Source organism: Hemitrygon akajei, chromosome 15, assembly GCF_048418815.1.
Source record: "Hemitrygon akajei chromosome 15, sHemAka1.3, whole genome shotgun sequence".
Lineage (NCBI taxonomy): Eukaryota > Metazoa > Chordata > Chondrichthyes > Myliobatiformes > Dasyatidae > Hemitrygon > Hemitrygon akajei.
Genome location: NC_133138.1, coordinates 49,104,069 through 49,125,876, shown reverse-complemented (window position 1 = coordinate 49,125,876; position 21,808 = coordinate 49,104,069). Strand labels below are relative to the sequence as shown.

Sequence of the window (21,808 nt, the reverse complement as noted above, 5' to 3'; positions counted from 1 at the left end):
CCATCAGTGTTGATGAGCTTTGATTTTTACTTTTGTACATGTATTAACTACTACATTTAGGGTTTAAATTAAGTCTCCATTAAATTCAAGTCCATTTACATTACTGGACAACATCAAGAACTGAATTCACCAATCCAAGATTCTTAATATTGCACTATAATGATTGGATTTAGTCCCCTTAGTTTTAATGTTCTAACATAACCTTAGATAAATTGTGTATCCTTAAATGTTTGTTTTCAGCACTAGTTAAAAAGTATGTTGACAACCTATCTCTGGCTTTTAATTATTAAATAAGCAAAAATCACTGAGCATTAATCAGTTACAGCCTATTTTAGCACAAATACACCAAAAAGCTATGCCCGCCAGAACCTGATCTACCAAAATTAACTAGTGAAAATTTAATATTACCATTGCCTTATTTAAGTTTCCAGTAGATTGTTAAATGCTTTTTTCCCCCCACCTAATGCTGTAATTTAAGTGTTCCAATGAACATTGTTCTTGATGACACTCTTTCCAACAGAGGTATTATACAACTCCAGGAAGATTACAAAAAAAAAATCAATTACTGCACCACTCTTTAAAAACAGCAAAGCTTTATTGAGTGAGTTTATTTCCACTTTGCACCTTACAAATTTGAACAAAAGTGACTTGTCAGATACCATGAAGCCTCAGATGTTTAAGACTTCAAGATTAAACCCTACTATAACAGTCTAAAGAAAAATTCTACATTAAAATTTTATTTTGCCATAGAGCATCCAAAATGCTTCTCATCATTTTGACTTTCTAAAAAAGTAAACGAGACTTTTCTTAGACAAATAAAAAATGAAGTCAAGCAACAAATAAGCACATAATTGTTCTCACTTTACACCCACCAGTGTTTATATTTTAATGAATTTTGTATATTTAATGTACTACCACACATTACAATTTTTATACAGTAAACCATACCACACAGCCAATTAAACTTAACATTGGGGTTCCAATCCCATAAGTATTGGAAATTTAAGTGGATTAGTCCTGAAAGATAACTGATTGGTACCAGCAACAAAATGCAATTTACTTTATGCACTTGACAATACAGTTGTATCATTCAAGTCCACAGAAGTAGTATACTGCATTTGTGCAACAGGTTGTGACATGCAAATTTGAATAACTAGTGCCAAAATACCGAAATGATACTCATGTCTCATACTAAAGTCAGGGGATAAACACACTGGTACCACCCTAAAGTCTGTCAACATAGGAAAAGGCTTATGCTGATTCTAGCCATAATGAAAGGAATGCATATACTGAATTCACATTTCATAAGCATAACCAAGTTTAAGCTGGTAATTCACATACATGTTAAATAATGAAGTTACATTCCCCAACCACCACTCATGTTTGACATTGCACCCATGCCATTCATTCCCATAGAGCCTCTGCTTCCAGTTCCAAAGTAACTTCCATTCATTCCAGCTTGGCTACCTGCAAAGTAATCTTCAACAAAAAAAAATCAATATGTGCTTTCATCTGTACTTTTAGAAAACTGTCAAGGTTGAAAGATTGTGTAAATTTAATAGAATACTTACCATATGCACTCAAACTGGCTTGGCTTCCATAAACACCATATCCAGCACTTATCTGTTGACTGTTGGGACTACCATAGCTTTGGCTTGCATAACTTGACTGGCTTCCTAAAAACAGCCACCACTCAAAACAGTCAGCATTCCTCATAAAGGCACTGTCCCACATTAGAGCCATAGATAAGAGTTTGCATGCATATAATTAAATCAAAAAAAGTGTAAAATGTTGAAACCCACATAATTGTTTCACCAATATTGAAAATTGCCACACCCTTTCAAATCAGACCAAAAATGTATCTCAAACATGTCATTTTCCCCAGTACTTGCAAAACTCTATAAAGTTATTCAAAGTTTCCCGACAAGCAGGAAATCACTTTAACTACTAAGCCGCACTGACATCAGCCCAAAAAAGGCTGCAACAATGACTTTGTACTTTCTAGCGAATGTTGATTCGCAGACTTCAAGGAGTCAATCTACAAAAGATTCACAAAATAATGTGAATCGGTAACTTAGCAACTTCTGGGAAGATAAAAAATCCTTTAAAAATGTTCACATCTCCACTCACCCATTCCTGCAATCTGAGCTGCATAGCTACTGCCAGTGCCTCCAGAAGTAGAGTTCAGGAAGAGTTCTACATATCTATGCTCTTTAAAACGAAGGAGAAGAAAACATTAACTAATGTTATGCTTGCATTGCATTTCAGTACAATTTTCTGTTTTATCAACTTACGCATATGGGCTTTGTCTTTTGACATAGCAGCCACGGCATCCTCATGGGTAGCAAACTCAACATCAGCTTCTCCTGTCACTCTACCATCAGATCCAATTTCTATGTGGACACGAACTGGGTTCAGTGGCGAGAAGAACTGAAGTAGAAGAGAAAAATCAGTTCCAGGGAATTTGGGAGGGAAGGGGGGAGAAAGGACACCAATTGCTGTTGTATTACAATAGACTGCTGAAGTATTATTGAATTATAGATGTGAACAGTAATTTACATGTCAATTATGTACATTAAGTTTAGGACATATTAGAGCAAATCTAAACACTTAACCAAACTTTACAATTCAATCTAGACATACTAGTAATTTAAGCACTGAAACCCAAAGGTTAAACATCTTTAGTGTTCACAAATTCTTTGAAAAGAAAATTACCTGAAGACATTTCTTCAACAACCCTAAATATTCCACCTTGTTTAAAACTACAGAAATTAAGCAAAATACAGAGGGAAAAAATAAACTTGTTAGATGCACAAAATACAATGTTTCACTTACATTGCAGATATCATTCTCTGTAGCTCGAAAAGGCAGCCCTCTCATGTGCACACAATGACCCGTTGTACTTTGAAAGCTAGTATCAGTGGTTCCATATGCTTGTGCAGTCAATCCTGCTGAGGCATCATCCAATTAGGCATTTGTTTAAATACATACAGAAATACAATATTATCCAGCCCTACAACTCACCCCTATCTCGTCCATATGCATGTTCAGTGCCATAGCCATAGCCATCACTGTATCCATTGTAATCATCATAGCTTCCATAACCTGGCCAGAAATTAAAGTTGAGATGGCACATTACCTCAAATGATAATTCAAAACAATTACAGATGAGCAACAGACTGAAATTCCATTAACTTAGCTTTAATTAAAGTTGCACTACAGGTATTGGAACAAGATGTCTGCACAAGAAAATTTATTCCTTGATATACAGTAATTATTGGTGTGGTAATTAAGCCCCAAACCAAAATGGTATTGTGTTTGCTTGTTTCACCTAAACAGTGAATCAGCAGGGACTGCTCAAGCCTGGACAGACCAGCCCATTCTGAGTGAAATTTTCCAGCAAGCAGCAACATTCACCCTGGGTCAACCATGCTGAACAGCATTCTAGCCCACATGGTCCTTGCCACTATAAAGGGTGACTGGATGCCAAGAGCTGAGGCAACACCAAAGCCTTAGAACACCCCTCAAAGAAAATGTGGAAATGTTAGCAAGCATAAGGAAATGTCAATTATTAAAATTTAATTCTTGCAATCTTGCCTATTTGCCATTCAGCTAAAACTCATTTAAGTATGGCTTTTAGTAGTGATAGATACAGTTACTAGTGGAACATTTAGACAGAATTATGATCAATGTCAAGATTAAACCAACTCAGTCAATTAAGTTGTCCTTTAGTATTATTCTGGTAGTTACATATATTAAAATAGCTTGCACCATTAAAGCCATGATCAATCTTCCCCTTCAATTGCTTACCACCACCATACACTCCACGTCTCATCTTCTCATAAGATCCAGCTCGATTGGGAATACCATAAACTCTCCCAGCCATTGGTCTGTCATAAGGACCTGGTCTTTGACCACCCATTAATTTACGAGGTGGATCATAATGGGTGCGCACTTCAGCCCGACTGCTCTTGAAAATTTCAATATACCTAAAAGATTATGCAGCATATTTAAACATTTTAATCTTGGTTAATTCATATATGAAAAATACAATAGCAAATGCACTTGCCCTAAGCATGCATTTCACACAGCTACAATACTTAGACCCATAGACCAAAGTTTATTTTAAGAATATCCCCATTAGAATTAAATGTAAAATACAGAAGTTAAATTGTTGGTTTCAATATTTTTCAAAACATCAAGTTGCAAGTTCAGATTTTGGAATGAAAAGATATTTTACCATTACTGAAACTTTGTGACAACTTGAGAGAATAGTTTGGCAATAAACTAGCAATCATGAAGCATTTTTCAAAATAAAGTTTTGCTTTTAAAAGGTTTAGTTAAAACCTATTAAAACAGCATTTGTGTCCTAAGATAAGGATTGCAAATCATACAGAAAATATTCTTCATTCTTTGAATGACCTTCAACCTCCACATAAATAAAACTATAGGAAGAGAGGATAGGAAGAGTCACTTGTGACATGGTCCTTTAAGAATCACAGTCAGCATTTTGATCATCTTCCCATTTTATTTTATATACAATGCTACATTCTGAATTGCATCTTCTGTGCTTCAACTATCAAAAAGACATCTTATGCCACCAAATCAGAAAGGTGACAAAAGACAGCAGCTCTTTGTGGAAGTGTAATTTCTTTCAAAGAATAAGGAGGACTCTATGCATAGATGGAGAGGTAAGTGGATTTGTTCAAGCTCCATATACAAATAGGATATAGCATACTTAAAGGAAGTGGAGAACCAAGTTGGGAAAAAGTTTGTAATACATCAACATGATAATCACCTTCCAGTTGTAAAAACCAATCCAGTTGTCTTGCCATAAAACAGCGAAGGATTCCCCCCACCCCCACCCCCCCCCAGCCCATATTTCAATGCACTGAACAGAATTACAACTTTGACTGGCAGCTGATGATAACCAAGGGAATAAGGCAGACCTTTTCCAAATTGGTGGGACTGTAGTTCCAAAATTGGGGTGCTTCCCAAAATAACAAATATTACATTCCTCACAAACCAGTGACAAAGGATCACTTGTTATCAGCTGGTGATTTATCCTACAAACATTTCCCCCTTATCATTTTAGTTCAACTTTTCTCAAGTCAGAATACTTGATAAATACTCCAAAAAATTTAGAACTTCATACATCCAACATAACCACCAAACGTGTAATTTAAAGCTCTGCAGTTTCTCTGGATGAATGGACTATTAAAACTGAAATGTCTGCTCAGAATTAAATTCATTTGTTTAATGGAAAATCAAGTAGGCTTGAGCAGTTTTGTTACAGAAATTCAGCATGAAGGAGAATAAAGAAACTGCTGTGGTCCAATCTGCAAGAGAATTCTGAAGATATTCAACTTTGATGACAAATTCCAGCTCTCCCCCACCCCACCTCCCAACACGTAATAGCGCAATTCATCAACTTATAACCTAATGTTCCTTACCCACAATATACAAACAAAAAAAATGCCTTGACAATGGTTAAGTACAGCCAAATAATCTAGTTAAAACTAACTGATTTAAAAGGTTGAGGTTATAACTGACCAGACAGATGTACAGGATCATTTCCTTTCCCCAAGATGTCAGAATCTTTTCCTTAACAGTCTCAAAAAACCAAGATACAAAACTTTAAAGACTACAAACTGCTCATTTTTGCTACTGCTTCAGGGGATGGAAGAAAGTGAGGGATGGTGGTGTGGAGGAAGGAGGACAAACAAAGAAACCCCTTTTAAAAGCGGAAAATGGGAAGAGAAAGATCAGTAGAAGAAAGATCCTATTTGTATTTTGGAGGCTAAACAAATTAAGATCAATTTGAATACAGTAATATGCTTGATAATGGGATGCTTTCCATTGAGGTGCATGTCAATTTCACATTCAGGTCTGATGTTAGGATTGTTACAAGTCAGGTGCAACGTAATCCAAACTTTACATTTTGGCAATCTGCCCAAAGTTCATCCACAGCACCTCCAACTCCACTTTGATGCACCTTTTCTCAATTTTTAAAATATCAGTTAACAAATTCAGACAACAAGTACACCATCCTCAAACAGGTGGTTAATACCAAGCCAGTTTATGCAGTAAAATCAAAATTCCATTCACAGCCAAGGAGAGACCTTGTCCCAACTAATGGAAGAAAGGTCTCAGGCATGAAAGGAAGTTGTTGCAAGTCACTGGAGGAGGAATACTTGAGTACTTGTCTGTCAAATCACATACTTGTAAAAGGTTGAAAAACTATTTGCCATATACCTTTAAAAAAAGAACATCTTTTTAAGGTGTATATAAATTTGCTTCAGCATCATCTACAATTACAACATTTCCAAAGGAATTTATCTAGAGCAAGGACACCCAAACTATGACCCATGACAACTGAATTTACCAAGGGAAAAAAGCTCTTATACTTTCTATTGTACACAAGGATCAGGATGTCCAAAGCATGGAGCTTTCCTGCACCATCTTCCATCACCAGTGTGGCAAAAGCAATTACACCCCCCAGGTCAGCTGTTTAAAGACTGGAGACAATTGGCCATGAAATGGAAATTTGAAAGAATGTTGAGATGTTTTGACTGGTGACAAAAAATGGAATCTGAAACAATGAAAGATAAAATGAGCTATTGCTTTAAGTGACGATTCTTCATATTTGACTTGAAAGCAATAACAATATGGGCAAGCACTTTACAAAGTGGACCACAACCCTTTGGCTAAGGTCCACCTTTGTGTTCTTGCAGACTTCAAGTGCTTGTTAAAATTTTGAAGGGAAATTAGGTAACCAATATCATTTGATAACTGTATTTGCTTCAAGGGATAGTATGCACATAGCATTATGTACATGAAGTTCTGTTAATCTCAGCTCACTATCTACCACTCAGCCTTGAGCTTAAGGGTTTGGGCATCCCTGATCTAGAAAGAAGACCTATAAAGAATTAATGATAAATACATTCAGAATATCCATTAAAATGGCAAGTAGCTTTTCAGGTTACCACTAATTCCATTTTATTTTACAATGCTTGAAAAATAACAATTAAAGCAAAAATTGTGTTATGTGCTTAATTAAATATTTTAAATTATGCTTAATCACATTTTCTTATGGTATTAACAGCTGTAAGTTGTGACAAGCTTCATTTAAAATCCAAAACAAAAACACATCCAGATGAAACATTCGCCATAATACTACAGCAACTTGTACTAGATAACAATCATATACCATAAGAAAAGTGACTCATCCATCCATCCCCACCTGTGCCCTATTCTTTCCTTGTGTTTCTTTAGAGCCTTTTCAGCTATATCCTGTGTGGCAAACTGCACGAAGGCCTCCCCCGTGCTCCTCCCCTGGTAGTCCATCGGCAATGTTATCCCATTTGGCACGATTTCCAACCCTTCAACCCAAGGACAAATAACCCCAGTAGGGGACAACATTAAAGGGTGCACATGCCCAATGATTACTTATGACTTTGCAATTATAAAATGTAAATTACTACAAGCTAAAACTCAAGAATAAAAATGCACTAAAGTGTTTTGTGACAATTCATGTATAAAAAAATACAAGTATTAACAAACCACAGGGAATACCCTGGTTGAAGCATATCTATACGTGTCACAGAACACCTTAGAACAGAACAAGATTCAATTTCATTTAAAACAGCAGTTATACTTCTCAGGTTTTGAACAAATTCGAAATCAATTTAGAACATACATAATGCAACTAAAAAATGCTTTCTGGACATTAAAATGCTTTAGGTCAAAATAAAACCAAAAAAAAAACACTCCCTGCCCCTTAATATCAGCAGCTAACCAGTTCCACAGGCATTCAATGCTGAGATTTCATCCAGTGGTTATTTTGCAACATGCAAATCTAAATTTGCAACTGGACTGTGGGGCCAGAGTCAAAGAACTACTGTTCCCTCTCCATTTCCACACATGCAAGAGTGGAAACAATACAATTTTTGTTAACCCCTTTATAAAGGTACCATGCCCTACTTAAAATGCCCCAGAATCTTTCCACAGGCAATGTTTTTCTGGTCTACAAGCCTCAAGTTGTGTAAATTATGCAGTTACTCTAGGAACCATTTGGAACCCACACTTTAAACTGCAGATTTAAGTAGGAACACCATGCTGAATTATCAATAGTGCCTTTCTAGCCCCCATGGCACATCTTACCAAATGAAACTATTTAGATTAAAAGAGGCAAGCCAAATTTTCCCTTACTCAACACCATCCACCTGCTCTAGAATAAGGACACTGTGAAGTCCACTAATTGCAGACTCCAGAAGCCCAGTCACTTTTTTTTTGGCAGTAAATGAGTTAAAATTGCATGGCCCAGTCTTTCATTGTAGCCTATAGAAGCTTAAAAGCTGCTCAAAATGGGGCATTAAAGGAAACCTTCTCTTTAGGCACAAATGTGTGCCATGATGCATTGTATTGCCAAGCCTGTGAATTATATCCCCCAAAATGAACACATTATTACCAATACATGTTTAAAAGGAAAACAATACAAAATATTACATCCCTTTAAATACATTGGTAAATTAGAGGTTGCATGATAGAAAAGATATTTTCTTAAGTATGACACACGGAGTAAAAACAAAACATATTTAGCTGGAAAATTGTGGGATAACTAGATTAGAGCATAAAATCATCTAAATTGTCAAAATTCAGTTTGAAAATTTGAGAAATTTGTTGAGTTTCCCTACCATTTAATGAACCCAAAAAAAGACTAGCACCATCATGGTAGGTGTGTATGATTACACATTTCATTCTGAATGTGGACAAGAATTTATTTTGGAAAAAGTAACTAGTAGAGCAGAAGTACTTTTTAAAATTTTATACAGTGACTATTGGGTTTAAATAACATTCTCATTCTAAAAAGATGGAAAAGTTCAACTGAAAAATACAGACATGTACAGCACCAGCACTTGAATAATCATTGATCGCTGACTTAATTTATTAATATTAAGTAACATTACTCCTTAGCACTACTGTTCCTATAAAGAAACTGAATCCCAAGGTTAGGGCTTATGGAGCCTCCCCAAATAAATTGTTTAAAATGGCAATGTAATTAGAAGGTTGGATAGGGGAAGTTTATTGCGGTCATAATCATGTTACTCCACATGGGCCTAACTTGTAAAATTAAAGATTTTAAATTTTCAACCATTTTAATATTAATACAATTTTGCAATTCTGCTCTGAATCAGTACAAGCTGCTCTCAGCAAAGCAAATAAGGCCACCCCAAATTCAATACAAAATAGATATTTGAAAAAAAATCATCCATGTGCAGGGACCATCATGAATTACATGGACATTTCTTCACCACTGTAGTTACTGTTAATTCAGGCACATTTAATCCAAATTTCAAATGGAATGAATACAAAAATTTTATCTTCCACCAGAAATGAATACTATTAGCTCATTCAGGTCAAGAGCACTGTTAATAAGGACCAGTAATAATTAAACATACTTTAAAACTTACTGTTTGAGGAAAACCTGCTTTTTTTTTTTAAATACCTGTAAAAAATTGTACTATCTCTTCCTTGCTACAGCCAAACGGCAGTCCCCTAAGACGAACACAGCCATCATTTGACGAATCGGGGCTATTGGGGCCGGTGTGCTTCAAAACCCAGTCCATTTCAATGTTGTTAGATTTAAATACTGGATTTAAAAATTAAAAAGAGTTAAGAATTTATTTTCAAAACAACAACCTCTAAAAAAATTCAGTTATCCTGAATACAACTACTTTTATGTTTAGAGTTTAGATCAATACAGCAAGGAGAAAGGCTATATCACAACAAGCTAGTGCCAATTTCCTGTATTCCACCAATACCCTTCTACACACCAACCCCCCCCCCCACCCCACAATGTACTTAATTCACACCATTACACCTGGTCAACCACTTCCTCTGGCAGCTCATTCCATATATCCACGCCTGTGTGAAAAAGCTGACCTTGAGGTCCCTATTAGTTTCCCCTCACACTAAATCGGTAGTTTCTGAGATTCCCCCTATCCCGGGGAAAGACAGTTAACACTTCTCAGCTAAATATTTCTACAAGGTCATCCCTCACTTTCCTATGTTCCAAGGAATAATGACCAAACCTGGCCAACCTCTCCCAAAAAAATCAAGTCCTCTAGTTCTGTCAGTATCTCTGCAGGTTTTCTCTGCACTTTTCAGTTTAACCCATCTTTCTATAACCAGATGGCCAAAATTGTACACCTTATCCTAGGTTTGCCCTCACAAACAACTAAAACAGCTAAAGTTCTGTGACAACTCCTGCACTCAGCAACACCTGACTACAGTCCAATGTGAAATACCCTTTTCACCACTCTGTGACATCACATTCAATGAACTATGCACTTGTAGTCCAAGTCCATTTCTTTGCACCCCCAACAGCAGGGATGGCCAACCTACGGCACATGCGCCAAAAATGGCGCACTGCACCCCAGTGATAATAATAAAAAAGCCTACTCATGCAAAAAGTATTAACCAAAAACCAGTTTGTAGAAAAAAAATCTATAACAGGAATTCAAGTAGCTTAGAGCTAGAAATGAGAATAAATCTCCAAAACTTAATTATTTTTAGCGATTATCTTGTGCACATCTTTTGGAAAATGTTATCTTCTTTCACATTAATCTGTTTTCAATTAAAAAATGTTCAATGAGTCAAGCTGGGAAAGAAGGACTTTTGTTCTGCAGTCGTTCCATACACATTTGAAACTTGTTTGCTTCTGAGGTGCCAGGTGTCTGCACCAGTGGTGCATTGCAGATTTTTGCCAGTTTACAACTGACACTTGTGTGCTACGGAGTTGTGCTTTGTTCATCCTTTGTGAACATTTGCAGTTTTGTGCTTTTTTGAAAATTAAGCCTTGTTTTTACATTCAGTTACCCATCACAGTGCAAAAGAAAAGCAGAAAGTGATAGTAAGCGTGAATTCAATGAACAGTGGGAAAATGAGTTCTTATTTATGGTGGGTCAATCAGGAAAACCGTTGTGCATTGTTTGTGAAAACACTTACTCACAATAGAAGAAATGATCTTAATAGACACTATAAAACAACATCAGACTGAAATAGAAGAAAAACTGAAGCTAGTGCTTGGGTCTGAGTTATAGAAAGAATGTGATTAAAGACATCAAAAGAAAAAATATATTTGTTAAAAGTCTCATTAAGTAATGTTTATCTTGTTTTTATAATAAATCAACATATCATGTAAAAATGCTAAATATGTATAATAACATAATTTTACAAGAATTGAATGGGGGTACAAGAGTTGTGTGGCGCATCTGAATTCGTGCGTGAAAAAATTGACTCATGAAATGTAAATGGTTGGCCACCCCTGCCCTAAAGCATGACACTGGTAGCACAAGTCTGATATTGGTTCCAAAACATGTTACATCAGTTAATTGTATTGATACCAATTTGTCACTCTTTGGCCCACTTGTCCAGCTGTTCAAGATCCCATAATCTACAATATTCTTTGCTATCAAAAACACCTCATTATCCACAAACTTATTGATCAAGCCCTTTTAAAAACATACACAAGGATCCCAATTATTACTTGTTCAGCACACCACTAGTGACTGGCTTTGATCCCAAGAAACCTTCAACCACCTCCCCAACCTCCCAAATCCAATTTTGTTAGGTTACAAAGTAGTGATTAAAATGTGATAATTCGCCATGATATAGATAATGTGCACAAGTGCTTTTGCTAACACTTGAAATGCTGAACTTACCTTCTACATATCTATGTCCCATACTTTCTTTATCTTTCTTCAATGCAAGTTTGACATCATCTTCAGATTCCAATTGAATGAATGCTTCTCCACTTGGTCGGCCTTCTCTGGTATAAGTAAAATGAATTCCAGAAATCCCATTTAGGATTTTGCAATCTGAAACAAAAAAAGCCATAAATGTACATCTATTATGCACAAAACAGAAAACTCCTTCAATAATCGTAATTCTTATTCATGCAACATTTTAGAAACTAAAAATCTGTATATTAAGTCAAACAGTCCAACTTTTTATTCAGTTACTCTAAGAAAACCTGTTCAGTAATGAACTTTTTTCCAACTCCAAGGTCTACTGACAAATACAATTTCTTAGTTCAGATTCCTCGAGCAAGCAGCTTTTCCTCCAACAGTCACAGATACAGATTTTGACATTATATACATCTGTGCTCAAAATCTGTTACATTCAACTGGGCATCTGGAACAAAAGATATGAAACCACTAAAGCTAGGTGTTACAGCACAGTAGCACAGCTTGTGCAGATAGTACCTAGATCAATACTGACCCCAGACTTAGCATAATATTTGTTGCTCCGTTTCCTTCCACACATGAAATGTGCAGGCTGGTAGGTTAATTGGCCATTGTGGATACCTTAGCATGCACAGGAGTGAGATGAAAATTGGGGAAAATAAAAACTGTATTAAATACAAATGGAAGCTTGACAGAACAAAAAGCGAATTTCAGTGCTGTATGGTTCTAAGCTACTAATGCAAACAAATTATGTAGTACTGGCATAATGAGTCATGCTCTTTGAAGCCAACTCATGCCACAAATCCAAGTCTGATGTTGAAAAGTGGGAGATGCACTTCATTGTACACCATGTAGTAATCTATGCCAAAGAATGTCTGGCAGTTTAATATAACATTGGTATCATGCTTACCAATGAAAAAGGTAAGCTCTTTCCTCCCACACCACCCAAATATGTCTATTTTTTTAAAAAGCCTTAAGGCTATCTATAATCCAATTCGCTTAGCAATGAGTTTGGCTGAAGAACAAATGGCAATTTAGTTCTCATATTCATGCTATATATGTAATTTAGAAACAACTTTAGAAAGGAGTTAAATTTGAGATCTAGAATGCCCTACTTCAGAAGGCCAAGGATACTGGGGAAAAAATAAAGGGAAACTGATTACAAGAACTAAGTGTTATAAGAAATGGAAGACCAGATCAACCATGACCTAATTCAACAGCAGGTCAGCTTCAAAAGGTCTGTTTTTCTTCCTCTGCGAAACTATTGGCAGAATGGTGAAAAATACACAAACCTATTTATTGCAATGAGATAAAGATACTTGCAGCCCAAGTGGGTTCAATACTAATTCTGTTTCAAAGGTAAAACTAAAGCTCAAAATTCACTTTGTCTAAAAGAAAATAGTACCTAAAGAATATTAGTCAATTAAAATACAAGTAAAAAATCAAAACTGCATTTGTCTTGCTGCAAACCACATAGGGAATGCTTAATTGGTATATTAGACACAGAAATTCTAATTAAGATTTTAATCAACTCAGAACAGAAATTACATAAAATTATTTAACAGCCTTGAAAGACAATGGAAATTCTTTGCAGAATGAATGATAACGCTACTTGGAAATTCAAATTTTATAGTTTGAAATTATTTCTCCCTGATACTGAGCTTTGAACTCTTTTGGATGAGTTTTCAATTACAATTAAACCACGGGAATTGTAAAACCCTAGTGCTGCTGGGATAGCTGAGGAAGAACAGGCAATATTACGCAAGATCTTTTGCTGGATAACTTTTAGAAGCAATTCCCCAAGTTATTTCAGACAGAGACATTAAAATTTAGGTCTTCTTAATCGGAAGAAGATCGGGCTCATTCAGAAATATTGAAAATACTGATAAAGCAACATCTATATAGAGAGAGAAAAACAGCTAACATTTCAGGATACAGGTCCTTCCCAGGTTATGGCAGAGTCCCATTTCTGTGAACTGTTCATAATCCAACTAAACATGGATAAAAGGAATATACTCCAAGGTGAAATCTTTTGGCTAGAGCAATAAGCACAGAGGCTTACTGAAATGCCAAATGCTATAAAGGATGAAATAGAACTGCAGAATGATGTTGCAAAGAAGCCTGCTGGTACAATAGGACTTGAATGTGTGGCACTAAGTGCAGATGTCAGAATGGAATGCAAGTAGCATCTTCCAGCTTCCAGAAACATGGCTAACAAGTCCCAACAATTAAATTTATTGGATACTCAAAAAGACAAACAAGCCAAAACAAAACAGAGCAGCTAAATAACTGAAAGTCATTGCCAAATATATAAATACCTATAATGATGATTGGATACTTTCATCAAGTTCAAAGCACATATGTCACCATATACAACCCTGATATTCATTTTCTTGCGGGCAAAAATATTTTGCCCAACTAGAATTATGCTTAACATTTGACATACCAGAGAAAAAGCGCATCACTTCCTCAGCAGCGGAGGACCATGGAAGTCCACGGACACGGATAACAAATCCATCATTTTCTGTGGTAGACATAACTTCTTCCAGGTGTTTTTGTCCCTTTTAAAAGCTCTGAAGAAAACATTGGCACATTTTTAAGCAGTTAAACATACAGTGGCAGAAGAACACTCAAGTATCACCAATGACTGCAAGGCACTACTTGACTCTATCCCCATCTGGTAAAAGTGCTCATCTTGAAAACACACCATGGTAACCAGATCCATGTGAAACTGTAGATTAACCTCTTTATAGCCTCAAAGTGACTAATCTTAGTTTTCCACAGTTTCCATCTCCATCATCCAATCTACTATCATTCTATTCAAAATATTAGCTTGACCCTGTTCCTTTTACAAACCAAATACAAATTTTCAGAGCCCCCCTCCCCCCCCCCGCCATAGAGACTGAATGTAGTCTTTCTTTGTTAGAACTTTTCCATTGGATTCATAACCCTGCTACTGTAAAAAGCCAGAAATAACAATACCAACATGGCAAATCTGCAACCATCCCCTCCCACTTGACAGCATTAATCACACCATCCTCCACCGCTTCATCACCCAGCTGAAGAAGTCTTCATTTGCTTGGTTCCAGCTGACTGCAAATATTTTTCCTTCACATCTCATTATCTCTATATTCTTGGAACTATTCCTATTTAAAAGTTGGCCTTTGGCCAAGAGCTACCGCTTAAGTGGTGATAACAAACAATAGCACTTCCCACAACCATGGTTCCATTTTTTTTTAAATGAGCTGAATGCTCATAAAGTGAAGAAAACCATGAGGCCACATGACACATTGAGTCTGCTCCGGTAAAAAAAGCCACCCATTTTTACCCCCATGTTCAACATCAGTTCTTAGGCCCTTTAGGTTACAACTCTTGAGATGCAAGTGGTTTTAAATAATTTAAGATAATCTCTGCCTTAATTTATCAAGCACATTGCATTCTCTGGAGATTTTAATGAAATACCTTCAATTTATAAAGTGATTCCTGGCTATTTGCTCTTTGCTCTCACCCCCCCCCCCCACCACCTTCCTTCAGCCAGCTCAAATACTTAGCACATTACCCACAAATAGCTTATTCAAAGAAAAGCAGAATGTTGGAATAACTCAAGCCAGTCACCTCCGTGATTAAAGAAAAAGTTAACACTTTAGGCTCATGATCTTTTATCAGAATAGTTCTGATGAAAGGTAACTTTATTATGTAGTCGCGCTAATTTCTTAACCTATACAAAGTTTCCTCAAAGCCAAGATTTTCCTATATCCATAACACCTAAAATCCTCTGTACCATTCGAGTGCAAAAACTCTTAAGAACCAGAACCACACATAGTTAATGCAGCAGTCGATGTAGTTTATCATCTCCCCACTCATTCTTTACCTCAACTAAAACACATGCATCACCCAATGCACCTTCTAAAACTGCATAACCAACCCATCCCACTAACTAGTTCTACAGTCCTAGTTGCTACATAACTCAGTTTGCTCACTTATTGTATATAGACTTATCTTGATACTTCCAGAATGCATTACCTCACTTCAAATTAAATTGCATTTGCCAACAGTTCCACACTAGACCATCCTTGTCACTTCTTTTGTAACCTAAAGCTTTCATTCACGTCAATTCTGTTATGGGCAAACTTCTTAATTCAAGCAACCCATGTGGCACTTCAATAGTAACAAACTTTCAGTCACAAACATTCAATATTTGCATCTTAACACCAAACCAATTTACTGGATAAGAAAATTATTTCCAATACTTAGCTGGAACTGTCTTCAGTGCATCAAAAATCATTCCACAGCTACAAACCTCCCTTTCTTTGGCATTTGTCCAAATCCAAGCTGAACTATTTAGCAACCTCAGCAATACTCAGTTTCAGAACTCTTTTGTACTATTTCAACGTCCATGTCGATCAATTCTGTTCGTGCAACCCCCTTGATTCCTAGTCATCACTAAGCAACTTGCTGCCTATGCCCTGACCTACACTAAGCCCCATTCAACAGATAACCCATGATTGACAACTGCCTATTTTCATTCTCCAAATCCTTCATTCTTTGCAAATCCTCAAACAGCTTCAGGTACCAAGACTTAAAACTATTGCAGCCATTTGATCAGAAATTAAAAAGTTACAGTAGCTTCAGTTACCAAGAATCTAAAATCTGCAACTATCCTTCTAAAACTGTCACATCCTCATTTTGCCCTTTTAATCATCCCTTGAAACTAATAACTGAATCAAGCTTCTGGTCAGCTATATTAATACAAAGATTAAATTGTCTGGCAAACTTTGGAAAAACTTAAGATCTTGCTACATCAAATACAAGCTACACAAAAAATGATTTGTACTGAAGCTCAAAAGGTGTTTCCATAGCTGTCTTTTGTACAGGCTTGCATTGATACAATTTCAAAATGATCAACTAGTCAAAACATTTTGCAGTCTATTAAGCTTTTTTGGTATTGAAAATGCACAAAGAAAAAAAAAGGTAAAAGACTAATGTTATATGACCAAAATAATTTTAACATTTGTTGAAAGATAGATATTGGCAATGACAACTGCATGAAAGGTCCCAGATTTTATTCCTTCAATAGCAAAAAAAACTTACTATTTTGATGTTTTAAGTGATAGATAGCATTATTATTTAGCATTCTTAAGCAATGCATCAGAATGTCAACCTAGATTTGTGCTTATCATCTCTGGAATTGGGTTTGTCTCAAATAATATCGACCCACATACTACAGAGTTACAGCTGACATTTTCTCCTTTGCCACCATTCTCCACCTCCCATCGTAGAAGCAATGGCTGCTTTGATTGTATCAAAACAAATACTGCCATTTCTGATTACATATGGGGGGGGGGGGGGGAAATCATTGAAAGTTTAACCTGCATGATTTATTAAAAATTACTTTAATTGCTGCGTCACCTTTCCTGAAGTACCTTCTGGGAATGAAGTACATTGAAGTCTGGTTACTGTTCTGATACAGGAAGCATAGCAATCAATTTGCATATAGCAAGTTCACAGAAACATTAACATGGCAACCATTTGGTAATCCTCCTTAATAATGCTGAGAGAAATATGAACAAAGACATCGGGATTAATTACCCTCTGAAATAATACCATAGGGATTCTTACCATACTTGACAAAATTGAGTTAACTAAATTAATAAACCAATTTGTTTAATATTTAAAAGCTTACAGTGCACTTTAAGATGTTGAAAGGAGAGAATCAGGTTTATTAGGGCTGCTTTTTAGCATAGCAGTGCAATCACTTTACAGCACCAGCGATCACCAATTAGCATTCAATTCCCACTGCTGTCTGTAAGGAGTTTATGTTCTCCCTGTGATAGTGTGGGTTTCCTCCCTCATTCCAGAAGATGCACAGGTGTCATTAGTGAATTGTGAGCATGCTACATTGGAGCCAGTAGTGTGACAACATTTGTGGGCTGCTTCCAGCAAAATCCTCACTGATGTGAGATACAAAGCCAATTTTTCTTTTAAAAATTCTATTACTGGCATGTTATAAAATGTGTTGTTTTATGGGAGCAGTATAATGCAAGACAAAAAACTCCAATAAGTTTAAGTAGTGCAAGAGAAAGAGTGAGGAAGTCCTCTCAGATTCATGGATTGTTCAAAAAGCAGATGGTGGAAGGGAAGATGTTCCTAAAACGTCGTTTAGATCTTCATGCTTTTGTACCTCCCTCCCAAAGATGCTGACAATACATGTTCCTGATGGTAGCGATCCTTAATTATAGACAGTCCTCTAAGCCACCCACATTTCAACATGCCCTCAATGGTGGTAAACACTGCAAATTAGCCTCCATGTGCAACCAGTCAGAATGATCTCCATTGCACATCTGTAGCAATCCATAACATACCAAAACTTCCTTGATCTCACAATGAAGTATGACCACTGGTTCGCCTTTTTGTGATTGCATCAATATGCTGTCCCCTTGTCAAATCTTCCAAGAAGTTAACACCCAGGAACTTGAAGTTACTTCTTCCACTGTTATCCCCTCAATGAGAACTGGTATCCGTTCTCTTGACTTCCCCTTCCTCAAGACTACAATCAATTCCTTGGTCTTGCTGATAGTGAATTCAAGGCTGTTGCTGTGACACCACAGCATACACTTCCTTGTCAGCAGTCATTATTCTGAAAGTGGTGTTTTTGACAAATTCATATATTGTGTTTGAGCTGTACCTCACCAGTCATGAGTGTAGAGGACTCAGCATGCATTCTTGAGGTGTGCCTGTGTTGAGTCAGTGAGGAGATGTTATTACCAACTACTGCTGACTGTGGTCTCCCAATAAGGCAGTCAAATATCCAGATGCAAAACAGGTACAGGGGCCCAAGTTCGCTGTAATCAAAAAACAGCAGCCTGATGTATGTATTGCTGTTGTCCGGGTGCTCCAAAGCCAAAAGGGCGATTGAGACTGTAGATCAATTGTATAGAGAGGCAAATTGCAGCCAAACCAGGTCCTTCCTCAGGCAGGAACTTTAACCATCACGAATATGAGGCCTACAGAGTGATGGCTGTTAAGGCAGCTCACCCTGCTCTTCTTGGGACATTATGCTGCCTTGAACTCAAATCAAGATCATATATTTGGAGTTACAATTTATATAGTTTGACTGGCCTCGAGCACCCAACCCAATGCTCCAAAATTCTCCAAACCTAGCATGTATTTGTAACATTGCTCAAGTTGAAATCTAAAGATGCCTTCTCTTTCAAACATAATTCAAAATAAACCTTCCATAAAGGAAACGCATGACACACTGCCTTTGAAACACATAAATATGTTAAGCTTGCAAGACAATGACATTCCTAAAAATAAATGGAGCAGTACAACTTAAGCTATTAAAAACTTTTGAATTAAAAGCTAATATACAAGTTCTTACCCTGTATTGTTTGAATATACATATTTGATCTGATTGCTAATCAGAGTGAAAAAAATTTGCTTTGGTAGACAATTGAATAGCAAAGTATCAAACTACAGCACAAATCACAGTTGGTCCATTAGATCTACTTCCGAAAGTTCTCACCTCTAACACAAAACACAATTTTAAACCAAGTAATTAATGACCGCACAAATTTCTCAAAAGTTAGCTAATGTCTAGTTAATTATACAGGTTGGTAATTTTAAATTGCTTAAATGCACGTCATTATCTACAATACAGCTTTAAGAATTCTTTAAAACGCGTTTTATATCAATATATTTTAATTTTAAAATATTAAAAAATTTTATACATTAGCGTTTCCTGAATATATTCATGACAAATATAGCGAGTCTAACTACATTATAAAAAAATCTCAAGGATAATTTTTGTTGCCTTGGCAGGAGCTGAAATATTAAAACAACCATAAATTATGAATAAAGGCTGTATACAGGTCATTCTCAGGATACGAAATTATGAACAATCGCAAATATTAACGAGCTACCACCATATTACTAAATTCAAATGTCTGACGCACATACGTTCTCCTACGAACGGCAGAACTACTTCCCCCTCTTCACTTTCAGTAATTACTCATTTGTCGTATACGCTTATGACGCCATTTATGTACTGTAAAAGTAGGGTAGCAGTGTTTCCCCGGGTTATGTATAAAATGAACTTAAAGAACGCTGGTGGGAACGGACCCTACATTTCCCGGGCCAGCCTGCACTCTCCCGGAATGTGCGTCCCCAGTGCGCCCGCCCGTCTATTCTACACACCGATCATTAAGGGGGTTATGAGAAGGTTTTAAAATATGATGAAATTTCTCGCTTAAGGCCGCTCGTATTTAACGCGAAGCAATTAGGAGTTTCGCATTCTCTGAATCTCCGGAAGCAATCGGACTTAAACAAGGAACGAAATGTCGACGAGATTTTGCAAATGTTTTGTAATGTCGCTCAACAAGGGGGAAAATGTGAGACTTGAGGAATATCAAATGGCGCCAATTAACTGGGCCAATTTTCGAAAATAGACTTTTGAAAAGACAATAATCATCGAGGAAAAAGGCGAAGTAAAACACAGGCAGTGATCACAAGGCCCAGTCACGGGGAAATCATCGATTACATTACGAAAATAAAAGCGGGTGAGACGCCGAGGCCTAGGCCTAGGCCGCAGGGCCTGTGTAGGCCACGCGCACGCGCCAACAACCGCATACTCCGGTTTCCACAGAAGAGAGGTGGCGCGGCGGAAAAAAAACATCTTAAATTACTCCTAAACGCATACTCACCAAGATTTGGCAGCTCAAAGTACAAGAAACAGTATAATTTAAGGCCGACTTCGAACTAGAACACTAACGGCCACAGAGAGTCAGTTGGCACGACGTCTCCTTCCGTTTCTTTTCTTCTTTTCAAAGCGCGGAGACGACCTCGACCGACCGGAAATACACGTCACGCGCAGCCCGAGACTGCGCAGAACCGACGGCTCAGGAGCCGGGCTCTTTGTTCTGCTCTGTGACTGGCTGACATTTTCTTTCCTTTGACTGTTTTAAACTAGTTGTGTAATCTTAAAGTGCAAAACCCGAGAAATTGATCAAGCCAAATTGATTTGTGTGTGTGTATATATATATATACACATACATATATATATATATATATATAAAAAGAAAGTTAGTTGCTTCCCTACGCTATTAATTTTTTTTTGGCCTCGGGGAGAAAGGAAATCAGATGCAGTACACGTAATGTCTTTACTACTCTGATTTAATGTGCAGGATAATGTGAAAATGTCTTTTGTGAATTAGATTTTAATTAATGTTACGATCCCGTTGAATCATTCTGTTTGAAAGTGCATTTTATACAATAGAAAACCGAGAAAAAGACTGATGTGATGACGATCCAGTAGAGCGATTTAGATTGTGGTATGTGGCATATACAATGTGCTTTAAAATAAATATTCTTATCCAGATAAAAAATATAAAGAACACATTTCAAAAGAACAATAATTATATCTAACCTGAAGGGCAGATAATGGAATATGAGAAGTTTATTTTAAAATCTTTAGTTGCAGAAACTCAAACAAAAAGTAAGTCAAACAATATTGGATTGTTAATGTTAAATTATTTAGAAGTATACAAGTAATGAACAACACTTGATATTTTTAGAAGTTTTTAGAGATTGTGTGAAAACAAAAACCACTGATAGATTTTAAAAGTGCTTAAGTGTTTTTTTACAGGAGTTAGGTGGTTAGGAAGAGTGTAAGCAATGCCAGAGTACATACTCTGCTCCTTGATAAGATAACATTATGAGAAAAAGCACCAGGAATAGATTTTCAGGAGACTTCTGTTGAGACAGTGTACATAAAGAAATAAATGCCATGTGTGCAACACACGCAAAATGCTGGAGGAACTCAGCAGGCCAGGCAGCATCTATGGAAAAGAGTATAGTTTATGTTTTAGGCCCAGACCCTTCAACAGGACTGTACTCTTTTCTGTAGATGCTGCCTGGCCTGCTGAGTTCCTCTGGTATTTTGTGTGTGTGTTGCTTGGATTTCCAGCATCTGCAGATTTTCTGTTGTTTGTGAATGACATATGTGGATGTGTTTAATTCAATTCCAGATTCATGGGAGTGGACCGTATAAGGATAACCCA

At 36.7% G+C, this 21,808-nt stretch overlaps 1 protein-coding gene across 1 annotated transcript; it reads right to left on the bottom strand.

The window, feature by feature from the left end:
• Positions 1–576: 576 nt before the first annotated feature.
• hnrnph1l (heterogeneous nuclear ribonucleoprotein H1, like) lies at positions 577–20,609 on the bottom strand. The gene is made up of 12 exons (XM_073067546.1): positions 20,453–20,609; positions 14,197–14,323; positions 11,727–11,882; positions 9,509–9,652; positions 7,244–7,382; positions 3,811–3,989; positions 3,025–3,105; positions 2,836–2,948; positions 2,295–2,430; positions 2,131–2,211; positions 1,572–1,676; positions 577–1,479 (listed from the first exon to the last, which is right to left on the bottom strand). Exons 2-12 carry the CDS (start codon positions 14,285–14,287, stop codon positions 1,358–1,360), a joined length of 1,347 nt encoding a protein of 448 aa, XP_072923647.1. The 5' UTR covers positions 14,288–14,323; positions 20,453–20,609; the 3' UTR covers positions 577–1,357.
• Positions 20,610–21,808: the final 1,199 nt, after the last annotated feature.